We start from the raw sequence: 16,975 nt of genomic DNA, 5'->3' as shown, positions 1-16,975 counted from the left end.
GGTTATTGCTGCTCTCCCTGCTCTTATCCATGCTAGGCTGCATGGATGCACGCGGAGTTCTTGCCCAGAACAGAACCATACCGCCAATACTAACTGTATGCTAATTGCCAATCGTATTTGATGATAGTGGTCCTGACAGAAATAAGATTTCTTGCTTTATTTGAAAGGCTCATTTTTATTTATTTATTTATTTATGCTGGCCAAATCTGGGTCAGTACATCAAATAAACAATTTTGGTTGCCCTGACAGTAGTGCCTGTATTTTTAGCATCGTATCTGTATGCGTGTCAGAAAACATGGTAACATTAACAAATGTATTGCTAATTGAATGCATTAACCACAGTATTTATTAATCTCTGTTAATGTTAGTTAATGAAAATACAACTGTTCATTGATGGTTCATGTTAGCTCATTAAATAATATTAACAAAAAAAACTTTGCATTTTAATAATGTATTAGTAAATCTGGAAATGAACTAATATAACAGAAATGCTTTTGAAGTGTTTTTCATTCTTAGTTCATAGTACATAATGCAGTTAATGTTAACAAAGGAACCTTACTGTAAAGTACTAACAAAATATATTTAGATATATTTTGAAATAACCCATTCCTGCTGCTGTGATCATTACTGTCATTATTGCAATTTGTAAAAATACTCATCTCTGTCAGCCAACTAGATATTAAGTTGATGACATGTATACATAAACAGAATTCTGTCATCATTTACTCATCCTCATCTCATTCCAAACCTGTTTGACTTTCTTTCTTCTGAGGAACATTGAAGAATGCTTTGACTGTTTTTGTCTATACAGTGAAAGCCCAGTTGGGTCCAGTGTTGTTTGTACTTAAGCATTATCCAAAATATCTTTTCATGTTCTGTAGAAGAAAGTCATATAGGTTTGGAATAATATGAGGTAAGTGAATGATTAGTTACATTTTTTTTTTTTTGGTGAACTGTCACTTTAAATTTCTGTTTAGTACAAAAAAAAAATGCATCACGGTTTCCACAAAAATATTAACCAGCACAACTTTTTTTTTTTTTACATTTCTTGAGCATCAAATCAACATATTAGAATGATTTCCAAAGGATCATGTGACACTGAAGACTGGAGTTATGATGCTGAAAATTCAGCTTTCAATCACAGGAATAAATTACATTTTAAAATGTATTAAAATAAATGATAATATTTTATTTTATGTAATACTGTACATTTTTACTGTATTTTCGAAGGCCCAAAACTCTCTCGCACTGGTCCTGGGACATCAAGCACGGGACAGAGATATGAGGAGTATTTCAGATATAGATGCAGACAGAGTCTTGACCTGTTCAGAAATTTTTGTCTGAGTAGAAACAGTGCTGACAAGATGGAAGTGTCAATTTACTCACATGTGACTGCATTTAATTATCAGCTCAAGTAGGGGCCTGTTTAGAGACCCCTTATCTGTGTGCATGCCAGTGTGTGTTCAGTGTAAGTTAGACTCTTGTCCATGTCCTGCCAATGTTTGTACATGCGTGTTGACGAATATTCATGAGTTTGTGCCTGTACATGCATATTCATTAACAATCAGCCTGTGATTGGCAGGTTCCTCTTTCGCAGTGGAAACCAGGAGCACCCAGGAGACAAAATCGAGAACACTACTGTCGAGATCCTGCCCTTTTCGGTAAAAAAATAAATAAAACGTCCTCAATTATATTTCTATGGTTTCCTCTAAATGTCCAAACGCGCCCCAGGTGACAGGTTAGTCAGAGTCTAACATCAGCAGGTTGACAGGAATATCTGGTGTAGGTCTCCTGTGTACGCTGCCACCAGGGCTCATTTCAGTCCATCGCAGGTTGAGCTACCGTGGTAATGAGGCAGCGTACTGCCATCCTGCTGTGATACAGAACTTTAAAAAGCCTTCAAATGGGCTTTGATGTTTGTTTTTTGAAGACTTTCCTTGAATAAATGAGGCCAGTAATATATCTGAGTTTGTGTAAATGGGATTGTGAGCTTGGTTTTACTTACTATTTTATCATGATATACAAACAATGCTCTCCCAGTTGTCTTACATTGTTAGAATAGCGCTGGTCCCTTGCACACAGGCTCTTTAAGTGCTTCTAAATGAAGGTGTTATCTCTTGCAGGACGCTGAGGTGAAGACCAAAGAGAAATATAAACAGACAGAAGATCGGTTCTATAAACTTGGTGAGTTATTGCATGCATGCTCAAATCAGCACACAGTTTTGCACTTGAAGCAAATGATTGTGTTTTGCTTGCAAATAGAGGAGACCATTGACTTTTTAAAGGGTCCCTTTAAAATCGATTCATACTCCACATTCCATATCAGATGGGGGCAGTATAATTCAGGTTGATATCTCTGCAGCACTATAACTTGTCATTTTTTAATGACATCATCGTCTTATTTCTTATTCTTTTGATGCGTGTAGCTCATTTTTTGGATATTTTTACCTCAATTCTTACACATGGCACCTTTAAATGTTCAAAAAACAATTTTTTTTCCAATTTTTTTTTTTCATATTGTTGCTGCACCTCTCTTCCCAGTCTGCCTTTCCCCACTCTGTTTAGTTCCTGTCTCTATAAAGCCCCTCCTTCTGAAAAGCACAATGTGCTCTGATTGGTCGGCTGAACTAGTGTATTGTGATTCGGCAACCGCTTCAAGCGTGTTTGAAATGTCACAGCCCTTTCAACACACTACTAATGCAACTCAACCAGGCCTCGCCCCTTATTATTTTGCATACGTTTTGGGCTCTTTATTTAAATGAGGAATATTGTGCCGTGTATGTTCCTGATAGAAAACTCAAGACTACAACGAGGCGTTTCAGTGAGTTCAGAAACCGTGATTACTGATATAGAGAATAACTCCCTTTGCAGTGATTTTTGCTTTGTGACTTAGCAGACCTTTTTCATCCTCACACAGCAACTTTACACACTAAAAAAAAAAATTTAAATTTGGGGGACCTATTATGCTTTTTTACAATGATAACAGTTATTCAGCATATGCGCGGTACATTTCACTTTTCAACAAAAACTCATTTGGAGTTATATTTTTTTGTTACTTTGTTCTTTATTTATGTCTTTAGATCATGTCACCATGATGTCTTTAAATTTAAACTCGTATCTGTTTTATCACAAACATGATTTGCAAATGCTAACACTTGAACTGGTAGCTACCAAACACTATTTTACTGGACCGTGGGTTCTTTCAGATATTTTGTTTTTATGTTTTTGATAGAAAACTGCATTTATTTGCATAATACTGCATTAAAACGGTAATATTGTGAAAAATGATTACAATTTAAAATAACTGTTTTCTATGTTAATATTTTTTTTAAAATGTAATTTATTCCTGTGCATTTTTTTTTTCAGCTAAAAGTTCAACAGAACAGCATTTATTTGAAATAGACATCTTTTGTAACATTTGAAATGTCTTTAGTTTAGCTTTTGATCAATTTAATGCATCCTTGCTGAATAAAAGTAGGATTTTTTTCTTTCTTTTTTTTAATATTGACCCCAAATTTTTGAACAGTAGTGTAGGTCCCAATAGTACTATAGCTTTCAAAACACAAAGCTAAAAATAATCATTATTTATATATACCCAGTATAGAACATTACAACAGGAAACCATTAAAGACACACCTCTTCCGATAACTAAACCACATATCTTTTTTTTTCACTGCATGGTTTTTTTTCTGTGCTGCTCTCTAGCTGACATGGCATTGCGGTATTTCAGAGTGTTGTTCTCTTTTCAAATTGCTTCTGATTTTCTTTTTTTTTTGTAAGTCGCCTAGGATGAAAGTGTCTGCTAAATGAATATTGTAAAATATTACCATCGCTCTTGTTCTCCCCTTTTAAGGTTACGATATCTTTCCTCTTTCTCTTTCTTCAGCTCAGTTTGAGAAAGGACTGGCCGAGGGGACGGTTGAGCCCGCGTTTAACCCTGTGGTGGCTGTGCGTCTGACGGTCCAGAAAGACTCCGCCGTGTGGGCGATTATTAGCGAGGTCCGCTTGCTTTCTCTGCTTTAGACCAGTTTAGGGTTGGGCAGTCAGTATATCATAGTTTATGCTAGTAGAGATTTTGTTTTATTTTTACTGTTGTAGCTTGCATTATATTCATTATTATTGATTTTGTTTTAATTCAAGTGTTGGATAATGCGAGACTCTTTTTGCACTGATCCAGACTTAACATTTATTTGTTATTTTGGTATTTAATCTTAATAATCTTATCTTTTGCTGTACACAGATATATATTATGTGCCCAAAACCAGAACATGTTTTTGGATTTGCATAATGATGATGATGTTCTTCATAGATCTGGCTTCTGTCTCTTGTTAGATCCATATCAAGAGGATACCTGGATAACTACCTGAATGTGTCCAGTGGTTGAGGCCCTCTGGTCATCTAGACAGGGACGTGCTGCTCGCATCTACAGCGCTTCAAGAGTGACCGTGACATTGTATCAGAGCGCGTGGAGGAACCCTTGCTCTTAAACTTACTTTTTTTTGTCATTTCGTCTTCCTCTGGTAGCTTCGCCACTCTCTCTTCTCATCTACTTGGCTTTCCCTTCTGTCGTCAGACTTTGTTTTTTCCTTTTACTATTGCCTGAATTCTGTTGCGTGAATGTGACTACTACTGTACAGAAAAAGACACTTTTTGACAGAATGTTTCCAGACACTGAATTTGTGTCATGAAGAATTGCAATCATTGCTGTTATGAAGGTTTGAAGTTCAGGATTCAAGGCTGCACCCAATGCTGGATAAAATGTCCCCTACTGATGAAGAATGTCCTCAGCGCTCTGCCGTCCGTCATGGACTTTAACTGACCTCGAACCCTGGGTCAGGTGACTACGGCTGGAAGATGAACGAGTAGGGCGACAGAAACGTCAACTTTTTTTTATTTCGGTATTTATATATATTTTTTAGGTTTTCGTTTTAGGATGTTGATGTTGGCCCTCTGTTAAGGACATTTTGAAAAAAAAAAACTGTTTATTATTTTATTGACTACTTTGCCAAAATCTAAAAACACATTTCTTAAGACGAACAGCATATCTTAGGCCTCTACATGGTCAACACGCGTGGATTTTCCTCTGTCAGTTTATTGTCAACCAATCAATCATGGCTTTCAATCAGAAAGGTTCTTTTTAATTGCTCTTGTTCTTCTTGTTATTATGATGACGATCTATGAAGGTGAATTAATTTATTTGAAATAAATCTTTAATTTCTACAAGAAGTAAATGCTTTTATATTCATTGGAAATTTATGACGTGGCTTGAAGTCGAGTGAAAATGGTTGATGTTTGTATCTTTGTGTATTTCAAAGGGGTGCAGGGCCGCCCACCTCTGTGCCTTAACATCCAGTGTCCCTTGAGGGCCTGGTAAAGGACTGCCTTGCACCCTGCCAAAACGCTTAAATCATACAATAGGACAATTTGTTATATGCTTGATTTAAGTGGGATGTTTTCAGTTTAGAGCATGAATCGTCCATATTTATGTTCCAGAATCTTTCGTGTTTTCATTTGTTCATTGAGCATTTTCATTTCAAATAATCTGCTTTCAGTCAGAAAATATTCTTCTTTCTGTGCTGTATCAAGAGTATCTGAATGTTCAGTGAGTCATGATTAAGTCCAGATGGAATCTGCAGATTTTTTTTCGGCGTGATTAATGAAGCTGAGAGGGTATTGAAAGCACAATATACGGAGCCCCTTAAGGGACATGGTGATTGGGAAAATGAGATTGTTTTTCAAAGCGTTGAAAAACTATATTTCAATGCTTTTGCGAGCAAACGCAAAGTTTCTTGGGGAATGCAATACTTTTGCGAAAGAACGTCGTATGAAGTGGGAGAAAAACATATTTCAATGCTTTTTTCGAGCAAATTAAGCTTGTCAGGGGAACGCAAAACTTTTGTGAGAGAAGGCAAAAGAATTCTGATTAAAAACTTGGTGGGAGAAAAAATATATATATTTCAGTGCTTTTTTTTGGGCAAACGAAAAGTTTGTCAGGGAAACGCAATACTTTTGTGCGAGAAAGCAAAAATTTCTGATCGAAATAACTTGAGGTGGGAGGAAAAACTATAATTCAATGCTTTTGCGAGCAAATGCAAGTTTCTCAGGAGAATGCAATACTTAAGTGAGAGAATGCAAAAGTTTTGCCAGCCAATGCAAGGTTTCTCGGGGAACACAATATTTTTTAATTTAATTTCAAACAAACAAACAAACGCAATAAGCATTGAAACATAATGCTTTCTGTTTCCTGTCTCATATTTATTCCCATCACCATGTCCGCTTAAGGGTTCCCCTTACTATCAAATAAGCCACAATATGTAAAAGCGTGTAGAACTTTATGAATGACAGCGCTCAAAGCTTTCAGTGGAGTTCTGCATGTGCAGATTCTGTGTGGGCCTGGTCTGAAGCAAAATATTACCAGAACCATAGACTTATAATGGAAATTGAATGGAACAGCTACATTTCAATAGTATTGAGTGTGCTGCTTTTAACACATGGATTTATTACACTGTACATTTATTACATTGTAAAGCTACGGTTCTTATTTTTTGCTTGTAGCTCCTGGCGTAGTAGAGACTTGGTTTTGAATAACTGCTGTACAGATTTCCAAAGTGCTCTCATCTCATGTGATTGTATATATCTTAATAATATGGAAGTTTTAGTTAAGCCTGGCATAATGTATCATTGTAGAGTCCTTGATGCTTCAAGTTTCAGACCATATCCTTTTTAGTTACATACAATACACCCTCCTTTTTGTGACTACTTGGAGCTGCTTGTGAATTGCAGTACTTGAGAAATGTGTGTTTTGTAATAGAAAGCCAATGTACTGTCATAGCATTTGTTTACAGTTTGTTTATGATCTCTCCTGAGAGGAGAGACTGAGGTAGATCCTTGATCTGATATGGAGCACTGTATCACCCTCATGTGACGTGACTTCTTGGCAATGAACAAGTGAAAACACAAGTGAATTTCAGTTTTTTGCCATATTGCTGCCTTTTTTTTTTTAATTGCTGCAGATTTGCTCTCAGTGATCTATTTCCACACTGTTATTGCACTGAAAGTTGGATTTTTATCTGTTGCTCTCTATTAAACACCAATGAGGTGTTTCTCATCTGGGATGTCCATCTTGAAATCCACCCTTCAGTCATACATTGAGATGAATCAGACATGAAACATGCTCCTCTTGTATGGTGCATTGTAGATTTTCATGTGCCTTCATCTGTCTTTCTCCAGCTCTGACATTGATTTGAATAAACTCTTCCGCAATTAACCAGTCTTGGCATACTCATTTTCTGCATCTATAGAGCCCCGCTCATTGCATCTTACCATGCAACTGTGAGGGACATTTAAATGCTTTGAAAAGGTATATTGTGATGTGACATTAACATGTATGATTTATGCTATTTTAGGACCTAAACAGTATTTTCTTAATGCAATTATTGTATTATAATAAATGCCATGCAGTGGCCTCACAAAGTCACACTTAAAATCTGTGATTGTTCATTGCAAAATATCAGGCAGCATCTGCAAACATACGTGCTAGAAATAACTTTTTGTGAGCCATTTTTGCTGTGACTTAACCACCTGGACTAACTATAAAAATGTTCCACTAACATTTGACAAAAATAAATTGTCCAAACTCTTGTCTTAAGACCTAAATATATTTTTGTGAAACATTTTTTTAAGTGCCTTGTGCCGCATTTCTTTTAAAATAACTGCCACGTGGTTTGACAATTAATCTAAAGCAATGAAATTATATTCATTATGTAGGCCTAATATATAATGAAATATTTTTCAAGTGTGGCTTAAAGGGATAGTTTACCCCCCAAAAACAAAATTCTGCCATCATATACTCACCCTCAAGTTGTTCCAAACCTGTATGAGTTTCTTTCTCCTGCTGAACACAAAAGAATATATTTTAATAGAATGTTGGTAACCAGATATTTGACGGTGGGCATTGACTTCCATAGTAGGAAAAACATTCATTATTTTAGCGACATCTTCTGGTCAATGTAAATACTTTGCACTGCTAACGGCAGTCAAATTCTAAATAAAATAAATAATTTAAATATATGCATAACTACAGAAAGTATAAAGTGGCATCATTCAACACGATTTTAAATGAAATGCTTCTTCTTCTGTGACTTTTATTGGCAGTTTGCAATCTATGTGCATTACCGCCATCTACTGGAATAAGGTGTGATCACATTGGGACATGAAAAAAAAGAATGAAAAAAAAGAGAATTGGAACCAGAGCCCAAGCTTCAGCTGGCGCTACGTGTTTAGCTCCTCCAGCTTCAACCTCAACTCAACCTCCATATAAAAAAAATATATATATATATTTTTTTTTAAATTAAAATAAAATAAAATAAAATAAAAAAACACTAAAGTCTTCTTGCTAACTGTGTTTTTTTAAGAAATTCTATCACTGCTTTTATTGTAGAGTGTGTTCCTGGTAGTTTCAACAGGTTGCTTAAATTAACAGACTTCTTTGTTACCCTCTTAATTTTTTCTCTCTCTTCAAGGTACTGCCTACATGTCAAAAGTACATGCTTCACAGTTTCAGTTTCCGTACAATATGGGCACATTCCTGTCTCATGTTTCCCTATTATATGTAGGTTGCTGTTCAGTCCTGTATGTCCTAACCTTAGCCTAGTGAACCATGTTTCCTCCTGTCGTGATAATGAACTCATTTTTTTAACCGTCACATTTTGTTGAATACTATATAAATGCCTACCTTTTTCCCCCTTATCCCATTTATCCTGCCAGAGTTTATGAATACCATCTTTAATTATTGTTTTAATTTCTGATTTGCTGAGTGGTACCTGTATTTCTACTTGTTCTGCTTTAAGTGCTTCTTTTGCCAACTCGTCTGCCTTCTCATTCCCCTCAATACCTGTGTGCGCTGGAACCCAAGTGAACTGTGTTATTAGCTTCTGTTGCTTTATTCTGAATAATATCTGATGAACTTCGTCTAAAAGATCCTGCCTGCATTCAGATTTCCCAGTCTGGATGCTAGTTAAGGAGGACATAGAGTCTGAACAAATAACCGATTTATATGGCTTCACTTCTTCTACCCACTGTAGTGCCATTATGATGGCCGTCATTTCTGCAGAGAAGATTGAGAGGTGGTTTGAGGTTCTTTTTTGTATTGTGACTTTATATTTAGGAATGTATACAGCCACCCCCGTTTTACCTGCTGGTTCTTTGGATGCATCTGTAAATATTTGTACTGTATCATTATATTTTACTTCTATATACTGTTGTACACTTTGACACAATCCCGTCTTAACTATGTTTTTAGTCTCTAAATTAACTACAGGATAGCAAAAAAACCAAGGAGGAGTTATGCTCAAGTTAACAGTTTTGCTGCAGGATATATTACTGATTCCCATTTCATCTGCCTCTTTTTTAATACTCCATCCAAAACTATTTTCCACAATGCGACCATATTCCCAGCATTCCTCTAACACCAATTTTGTAGGATGTATATTCTCATGCCCTTGTAAGTTTACCCAATATGCTAGAGAGAGCTTTAACCTCCTAAGATCTAAAGGCATTTCCCCTACTTCCACCTGCAGCGCTGAGATAGGTGTTGTTCGGAAAGCTCCACTACACAGCCGGAGAGCTTTGGCCTGCAGCCTGTCCAATTCAGCCAATGTCGTTTTAGCTGCTGCACTGTAAAAAATGATCGTGATTTTAACGGTAAAAGACTGTAAAAATGCTACAGTGCAAAACTGTTAATTGGTTAACAGAAAGTTTCCTTACTATATACGGTAAATAACTGTGATAGATCTAACGGTACATTTAATGTAATTTTACTGTAAAATACCGTTAAATTTACCGTTTTTGAAAGTGAAAAAGAACAACTCATTGTATAATTTACAGTGAAAAACCGTAAATTGACATTCCCACAATTCCCTGCGTGACACTTCACATTTTATGTATTTTTATTGAAATAACTATGTTTCTTCTTAGTTTTCTTAGTTCTTTTCTAATCAGTTATGTACATTAGGGTTTTATGTCACATTTAATGTTGTTAAATTAATGTTAATTGCATTTTTATAATTTCATGTGTGTTACCGTGATGGTGTTTAAAGTTTGTGCGAAGGACACTGTGCAGCTTCTATATAATAGTATTAACTTTCTTGTGGAAGATTGCTTGTGATAAGCTTTGATTTATCACGTGACTCTCATCACTGCTGTGGTGATTGTTGGTTGTCAGTGTATTACAATGGTACAAAACAGATATTAATATTTCAATGGGTTGGTAAATTAACATTAAATCAGATTATGAAATACGGTTTATTAATGTAAATTTTACGTTAAGTCTGTAAAACCAATAACATTGATACTGTATTTTTGACGGTAAAGTTCTGGTAACCACAGCTGCCGGTTTTATTCCGTAAAAACAACGGGATTTTTTTTACAGTGTGTTTTATATACTGTACATCCATAATCAAACACTGATTGGATTATTGCTATATAAATTATTTTCAAAGAAGAGCCTGATGCCCCCCAATTATAACCTGATAGACACTTTAAAAGATTAATTGCTTTCTTACATTTTTCCACCATTTTCTGTACATGATTTCTAAAAGTGAGTTTACTATCAAACCACACACCAAGATATCTTAACTCATAAACCTGTTTGAGAGATTGCCCATATATCTTAAGATCTATTGTTGGTTTTACCCTTTTCTTAGAAAAACAGATGAATTGCGTTTTTTCTACTGACAGATGGAACCCCCATTCAAATGACCATTTTCCAACCTGACTAATTGCTGTTGCATCCTTTGCTGTAAATTATCTATATTACGGCCCCTCACCCACAATGCTCCATCATCTGCATATAATGCCCTGTTTATCCTTTGATTCACTCCATCAAACACATCATTAATCATTATATTAAAAAGAATTGGACTGCATACAGATGTTTTACCTATTGTTTCCTCAGCTGACTTATACATTATGTTAATAATCAAATTGTTTAATTCCTCAATGTCTTCAAATGAAATGCTTGGACCCGTGCTGAGTTTTGTAAGCGCGAACTTCAATTCCCACAACGCACTTCGGTTCCATTTCCGCACATACGTCACATTTAACATGGCCGTTTTCATAATAATCTCACATTTGACTTATATGTAGCTTGTTTTGCTCTTTTTGCCACAATTTTCTATCCATATTTCGCTTAAACTCATTTGAATGAAAGCGCTACAGAATGCCCAAATATTACGAAGATAAAGAGGAAGATGGCCGCGCCTGCTCTGGAGTAAGAGAGGATTTCAAAGCCTGTCTCCTTCAGCATGACTGTGTAGTGAAGGTAACATCAGCGTCATATAACCATGCATATCACAACACTGATCTATGTCATGCTTTCATTCCTTTTGCACATGATATGGATCATTCCTGTTATATTGGGTGATATATAAAACTGACAATTTAAAACATGGATACTATAGTAGTTTTGCAATATCACAATTACATAAACATGATGGTGTGAATTATTGAATTACTTTAGTTTGAGCTAATGTTTTTTTAATGACAATACACGTACATCACGGAGTCGTCTATTTGATGTGTGTGCTTACATCTGGAATACCTATTTTTCAGTGTTTGCTCATCTGCAATAGGCCTAGCGTTACGTCTTTTATGACGTTTTCTGTCAGATGTCAAATAGATGTTTAGAAAATGTCTTTAACCCCTAAGGGATATGTTAGAAATGTGTCCATCTTGCACATAATCAGAATTATCAGCGAATAGGGGTAAATCGACATTCTCTGGTACAATTGGGGGAGCATCTGAGTTGGGTTTCCACAGTTGTACCTTGACAGGCTGTAGAGATCTCTGATGGAATCATGTTCTCATGTTCTGATATCAAAGATACGCAGTTCAAGTTTGTATGAAGTTCAATAGCCGTTGCAATATTTCACATTTATATATTTTTTGTACATATTTTATAGTTTGCACATGATTTTATATAATTGTATAGATTGGTTAATTATAATATTAAAAATATATTGCTTTAAGTATTATGTTTATACCATAAATAAGCTTAGATTTTAAAAACAGGTGAGAAGCAATGGCACACCTACGCGTTGCGGCCAATAAGCATTCTTCAGGGTGTGAGTAACAAACACAATCAGAGTTCTTTTATTAAACAGAATCAATACAAATACATTATCACAAATAGATAAATAAATTGGAATAAATGTATCCAAATCTACAAGTCAAAACTATTGAAAATAAAATGAAGTGTCAAAATCAAACTCAAGTCAATAATGTATTCTCAATGCCAAAACATATTTAAAAAAAAATATATATATATAAATACAAATATATTCTCATAGATAAATAAATTGTAATATATGTATTCCAGTCAAAAAAAAAAAGTATACAAATCAGAATCAACAAATCGATAATGTGTATATATATATATATATATATATATATATATATATATATATACATACAAATCAGAATCAACAAATCGATAATATATATATATATATATATATATATATTTCTAAATTCAGCAATATTTATTGTCAATACTAATCCAGGAACCATAACATATTACAGAAAAGGTAAAAAATCTAGTTCCCTGTTTAAACTTGGAAATTGTGTTTCTTTCAGTGTGTAGATCCAGAAAGACTCTGTAATAGCTTATTTTCCCTATCACCTCCTCTTATTGACCTAGGACGATTATGTTCAGTGTACTTGGACTGCCATGATTTTTGTTTCTATAATGTATAATGGAGGTTATCATAATTCATGCATGAAAGGATTGAGATGTTTGTGATTTAGATTGTATGTAAAAGTGACATCTTAAAGTGACATAAAGACGTCTATCAGATGTTGATTAACAGCATATGCTTTTCAGATTAAATGGTCTTTAACAGACATCTTGTAAATGTACGGTGCTGGTCAGAATTATTTGCATCCTTTTTAAATATGATCAAAAATGGCTGTAAAAAATAAATCTGCATTGCATAAATCCTTTTATTTTATTTTAAAAAAGAGCAAAAATCTAAACCTTTCATTGATATAAAAGCATTTAAAAAGTGGGGGGAAAATCACATTATGAAATAAATGTTTTCTCCTAAACACATTGGAACAATTATTTGCCCCCTTTTATTAAATAATTTTTGCAACCTCCTTTTTCCGAGATAACAGCTCTTTTGCTGCCAAAAAAGCAATTTTTTTTTGTTTCATCTGTGCATAGAACGTTTTGAAAAGAAACTGACACTACTGGAACTTCAAACGGGATGGGTTCTATGGTCAGATGAAACAAAACAAATCAAAAAGCTTTTTTTAGCAGCAAACACTTAATATTGGTTTGGTTCATACAAGGATTAAAAACTACCCCATGTGTAAAATGAAATACTCTGCTGTATCTTTAATGTGGTGGGCCTAATTTTCTGCTTAATGTCCTGGACATCTTGTTCAGACACATGGAATCATGGATTCCATCAAATGCCAACAGATAAAAAATCAAAACCTGAAAACCTCTGCTTATAGATCTTATAACGGGCCATGTTTGGATCTTCCAACAGGACAGTGATCAAAATTGTCAAAATCAAAACAAAAATGGGTCACTGAGCACAAAACCAAGCATCTGCAATGGCCAACCCAGTCCCTGACCTGAACCCTATAGAAAATGAGTGGCTGAACTGAAGAGAAGGATCTGGGAATCTGAAGGATCTGGAGAGATTCTGTATGGAGGAATGGTCTATGATCTCTTGTCAGGTGTTCTCCAAACTCATCAGGCATTATAGGAGAAGACTCAGAGCTGTTATCTTGGGAGAATGAGCTGTTATCTCCCCCCCCCCCCCCCCCCCCCCAACACAACCACACACACACTTCAATAAAAGGTTAGATATGTGCATTTTTAAAAACAATAAAATATCAAAAGGATAAACAATGCAGATTTATATTTTACAGCCATCTTTGATCATATTTACCAAGGGGGCAAATAATTCTGACCAGCACTTGTACGTTTGCTATCTGGGGTCACTGAATGACATACTAGGCGTTTGTTTTTACACAATTTGATTCCTTACATAACAATCTGATGTCTGGTGTGGTGTACCCCAAATTCAAAAGTTACTGTTAATGAAAAAGTGCAGTCTATGTAGCAAGACCTACAAAATACTTAAAGCTCACTGGCAGAACGTAAATGGATATTGTTTCCCCCCCAGCTGTGTCTAAGTCTGTGCTGGTCTCTGTTGTGTCCACAGGAAGGTAAGAAGCCCAGTGAGTGTCTGAAGGAAGGACATTGTAAAGGCTTGCAGGTGGCTTTCTTTGAGTGCAAGAGATCCATGGTCAGTTTCCAATATCTTTTTCTGAACTGCTTACGGGAAAAGTTCTTGATAGTCCTTTGGGGATGGGTATCAACACAGATTTCACGAATTGATTTAATTTTCTGATTCATAAGCTCTTGATTTGATGCGTTTGAATATCAGTTGGTATACTGTATATTGCACATGTCCATTTTTCTTAAGGAAATCAGACTCAGGCTTAATGAAAACTAATGATGTAAACTAGCCTGCTATCCACATTATTCCTGCGCCCCATGACGCTTTGCGCGTATTATGGGTGTAACTTCCATTAAGCTGTAAACAATCAGTGAAAGGCTAGCTCTATGGATGCTATAATGTAATAATGTACAATGGCATTAGATTATTCTACTCACCCTTCAACCATTGAACATTAAAAGTACATTTAAAAGTGTAAAAGCATCAACAAGGTACTTTCAACAGACCATGAATAGGCCTAACGTTAACCCCAAAAGCGTGAAATTGAATCTTTCCACAGCAAAATCTGATGGTTAAATATCACTGTGGTAATCTGTATTATGTAACATGTTGCCTTAATAAAAAAGATAATAATAATTTTGACAGATAATAAATTGTATTTGCCTGTGAAAACAACCCTGGAAAGAGACGTGAGGATTTGGGGTGCATTCCAGATATTCTTCGTGCATTCCAGTGAATTGTTAATATCGTCAATTAAATCAGGAGAACAGACCACAAATGTGTAGTATATGTTGACCTTTTTTAGCAGAATGCAAAAGGAAAAAATAAATAATCACGAGGAAAAGAATGCAGTGACTGAAAAGAGCTCTTGCCATAGATATTATTGTTAATATGTCACATTAAGTGTTACGTTATTCTTGTGTTATTCTTAAATAAATCATGAAAGAAAACTGATAGATCATTGAGTCAAACTGACGGATAAGGTTTCTTTTTAGGGCAACCTTATGATTTGAAATTATTCTTTTCAGTCTTTTTGAATGGAAGTTCCCCAAACCGGAAGTGCCACCCATAATTCAAAACACAGTAAACTGGTCATGAATAAGGTGGATACAGGAGATCCTGTCAGTTGGTACATTACTATAATATTAAACGATACAAATAACAACAGATTGGATCACTATCTATTTCAATTGCTATTTAATTCATTGGTTGTTTATTTTTTAGATACAATCATCAACACAAAAACAGACATTTTTAATGATATAATTATGTTTCTACACCAATTCATTGTTGAAGTATAAACTTTTAAACGGCGGCCGTCTTGGGATACCATGACACAAGTGTGGTAATCTTTCTGTACCACGTTATTAGCATTTGTACTCTGGTACAGATTATTTTTGTCTCTGTATCTTTGAGATACTATTATAATTATTAAACAAATTTTATTTCAGGTAGTTGCCAATGCACATAATTTCAAGTTGTTTTAGATTTTATTTTGTTTCAAATAACATTTTGGTAGTACTTTATTTTACTGTCCTTTTCTGCATATACATACTATGTATTTTTTTTAATAGTAATTACAATAGCTGGGTAATAGGTTGGTACTAACCCTGAACCTAACCCATGTAGTTACCTTATATAATATTACCATTACCTTATATAATATTATCAGATACTTCCTTAGGTAAGTACACTGTAAGTGCATGTACTGCACTACAATACAGTAACTAAAATAACCCTATGTGGTTAAATTACTGTGTGCCACTGCATTCAGACTAATTTGATTTCATTTTGTTTAATAGGTCTGTTCTAGTACCACTAAACTATGGCCAAGTGTAGATGCTGACATCTTACCTTTACATTAAAATCCCTTTCTTTTTATTACAGCTGGACACCCGATCTCGATTCAGAGGCAGAAAGGGAGACTGAATAGCACTGTGTTTTGTATGAAGATGCCAAGACATAAGAAAAAGCTTTCAATCTTGTAAATATTCTGCGTTTTAAGCACATTTTTCTTGTGGAAAATAGTTATCCTTCAATCATGATGCTCATGAGTGCACCAACATCAGAATTCATCGAATAAAATGTCTTTCCAGTTCTGAATGATCTCTCATTTAATCACTGCTTCCACAAACGAGAATATTCAATAGTAGTGTATTTATGAAAATTGATATCCCATCAAACAGGTGTATGTCATCCAAACATAAAAAATAAAGATTTAATTAAATGTGTGACACTGATGAGGGAATGTAGCCAGTATCAATCAATTGTCAACAAAGATGTTTATAAAGAATAATCTAGTAATAACATCATGCAATTATGGACATGGCTGCTAACCAACATTTATTTCAAAGCATTCATCAGGAGCACTTTAAACTTCTCCAAATCCACCTTCTTCAAGATAAAGACTTTGTGAGTCTTCTTCAGAAGGTCGAGGTGATCTACAACCATCATTCCCCGGCAGTAGTTCCCCGCCAGCTCCACAGTGACCGCTTTGTGTTCGGTTTCAACAACATATTTGTCGTCTATGGCCGCTGCCATAGCATAAGAGTCACAGGAGATGAATCCCTGCCCCGCCACCAGCTCCTTCTCCACCCTCTCGCTCTGGCTGGACTCCATGCTGTGCTTAAAGATCTGCTTCATAAAGCGAGCCTTATCTGTGTCCTGGGCCAGCCAATCTTTACAGAAATCCTGAAACAGACATGCGTGAATATTAAATG

The 16,975-nt window shown here is 35.2% G+C and overlaps 3 protein-coding genes across 6 annotated transcripts in view; 2 read left to right on the top strand and 1 right to left on the bottom strand.

Moving 5' to 3' along the window:
• Window positions 1-7,267, top strand: part of mgat4a (alpha-1,3-mannosyl-glycoprotein 4-beta-N-acetylglucosaminyltransferase A) — a 68,656-nt gene extending 61,389 nt beyond the window's left edge. Inside the window, exons 13-16 of the mRNA XM_077215280.1 lie at window positions 1,583-1,661; window positions 2,124-2,184; window positions 3,887-3,999; window positions 4,333-7,267. Of these exons, the coding sequence (XP_077071395.1) occupies window positions 1,583-1,661; window positions 2,124-2,184; window positions 3,887-3,999; window positions 4,333-4,359 (280 nt within the window). The 3' untranslated portion in view covers window positions 4,360-7,267. The remainder of the gene's footprint in view (window positions 1-1,582; window positions 1,662-2,123; window positions 2,185-3,886; window positions 4,000-4,332) is intronic.
• A 3,806-nt stretch (window positions 7,268-11,073) lies between these two features.
• On the top strand, window positions 11,074-16,354 carry coa5 (cytochrome C oxidase assembly factor 5). Its single transcript, XM_077215296.1, has 3 exons — window positions 11,074-11,320; window positions 14,238-14,321; window positions 16,143-16,354. The coding sequence occupies exons 1-3, from the start codon at window positions 11,219-11,221 to the stop codon at window positions 16,182-16,184; spliced, it is 228 nt and encodes a 75-aa protein (XP_077071411.1). The 5' UTR covers window positions 11,074-11,218; the 3' UTR covers window positions 16,185-16,354.
• The window catches only part of LOC143723235 (nucleoside hydrolase), a 337,001-nt gene continuing 335,463 nt past the window's right edge, over window positions 15,438-16,975 (bottom strand). For all 4 annotated transcript variants that reach the window (XM_077215291.1, XM_077215290.1, XM_077215288.1 and 1 more), the window contains one exon: window positions 15,438-16,946. In XM_077215291.1, the coding sequence (XP_077071406.1) occupies window positions 16,599-16,946 (348 nt within the window). In that variant the 3' untranslated portion in view covers window positions 15,438-16,598. The remainder of the gene's footprint in view (window positions 16,947-16,975) is intronic.

This window comes from Siphateles boraxobius, unplaced genomic scaffold (assembly GCF_051911475.1).
Source record: "Siphateles boraxobius isolate OS27281-9 unplaced genomic scaffold, OSU_SipBor_1 7, whole genome shotgun sequence".
In the NCBI taxonomy this organism is placed as follows: Eukaryota; Metazoa; Chordata; class Actinopteri; order Cypriniformes; family Leuciscidae; genus Siphateles; species Siphateles boraxobius.
Note: the sequence above shows the minus strand (reverse complement) of the source record. Positions and strands in the feature narration are given on the sequence as shown.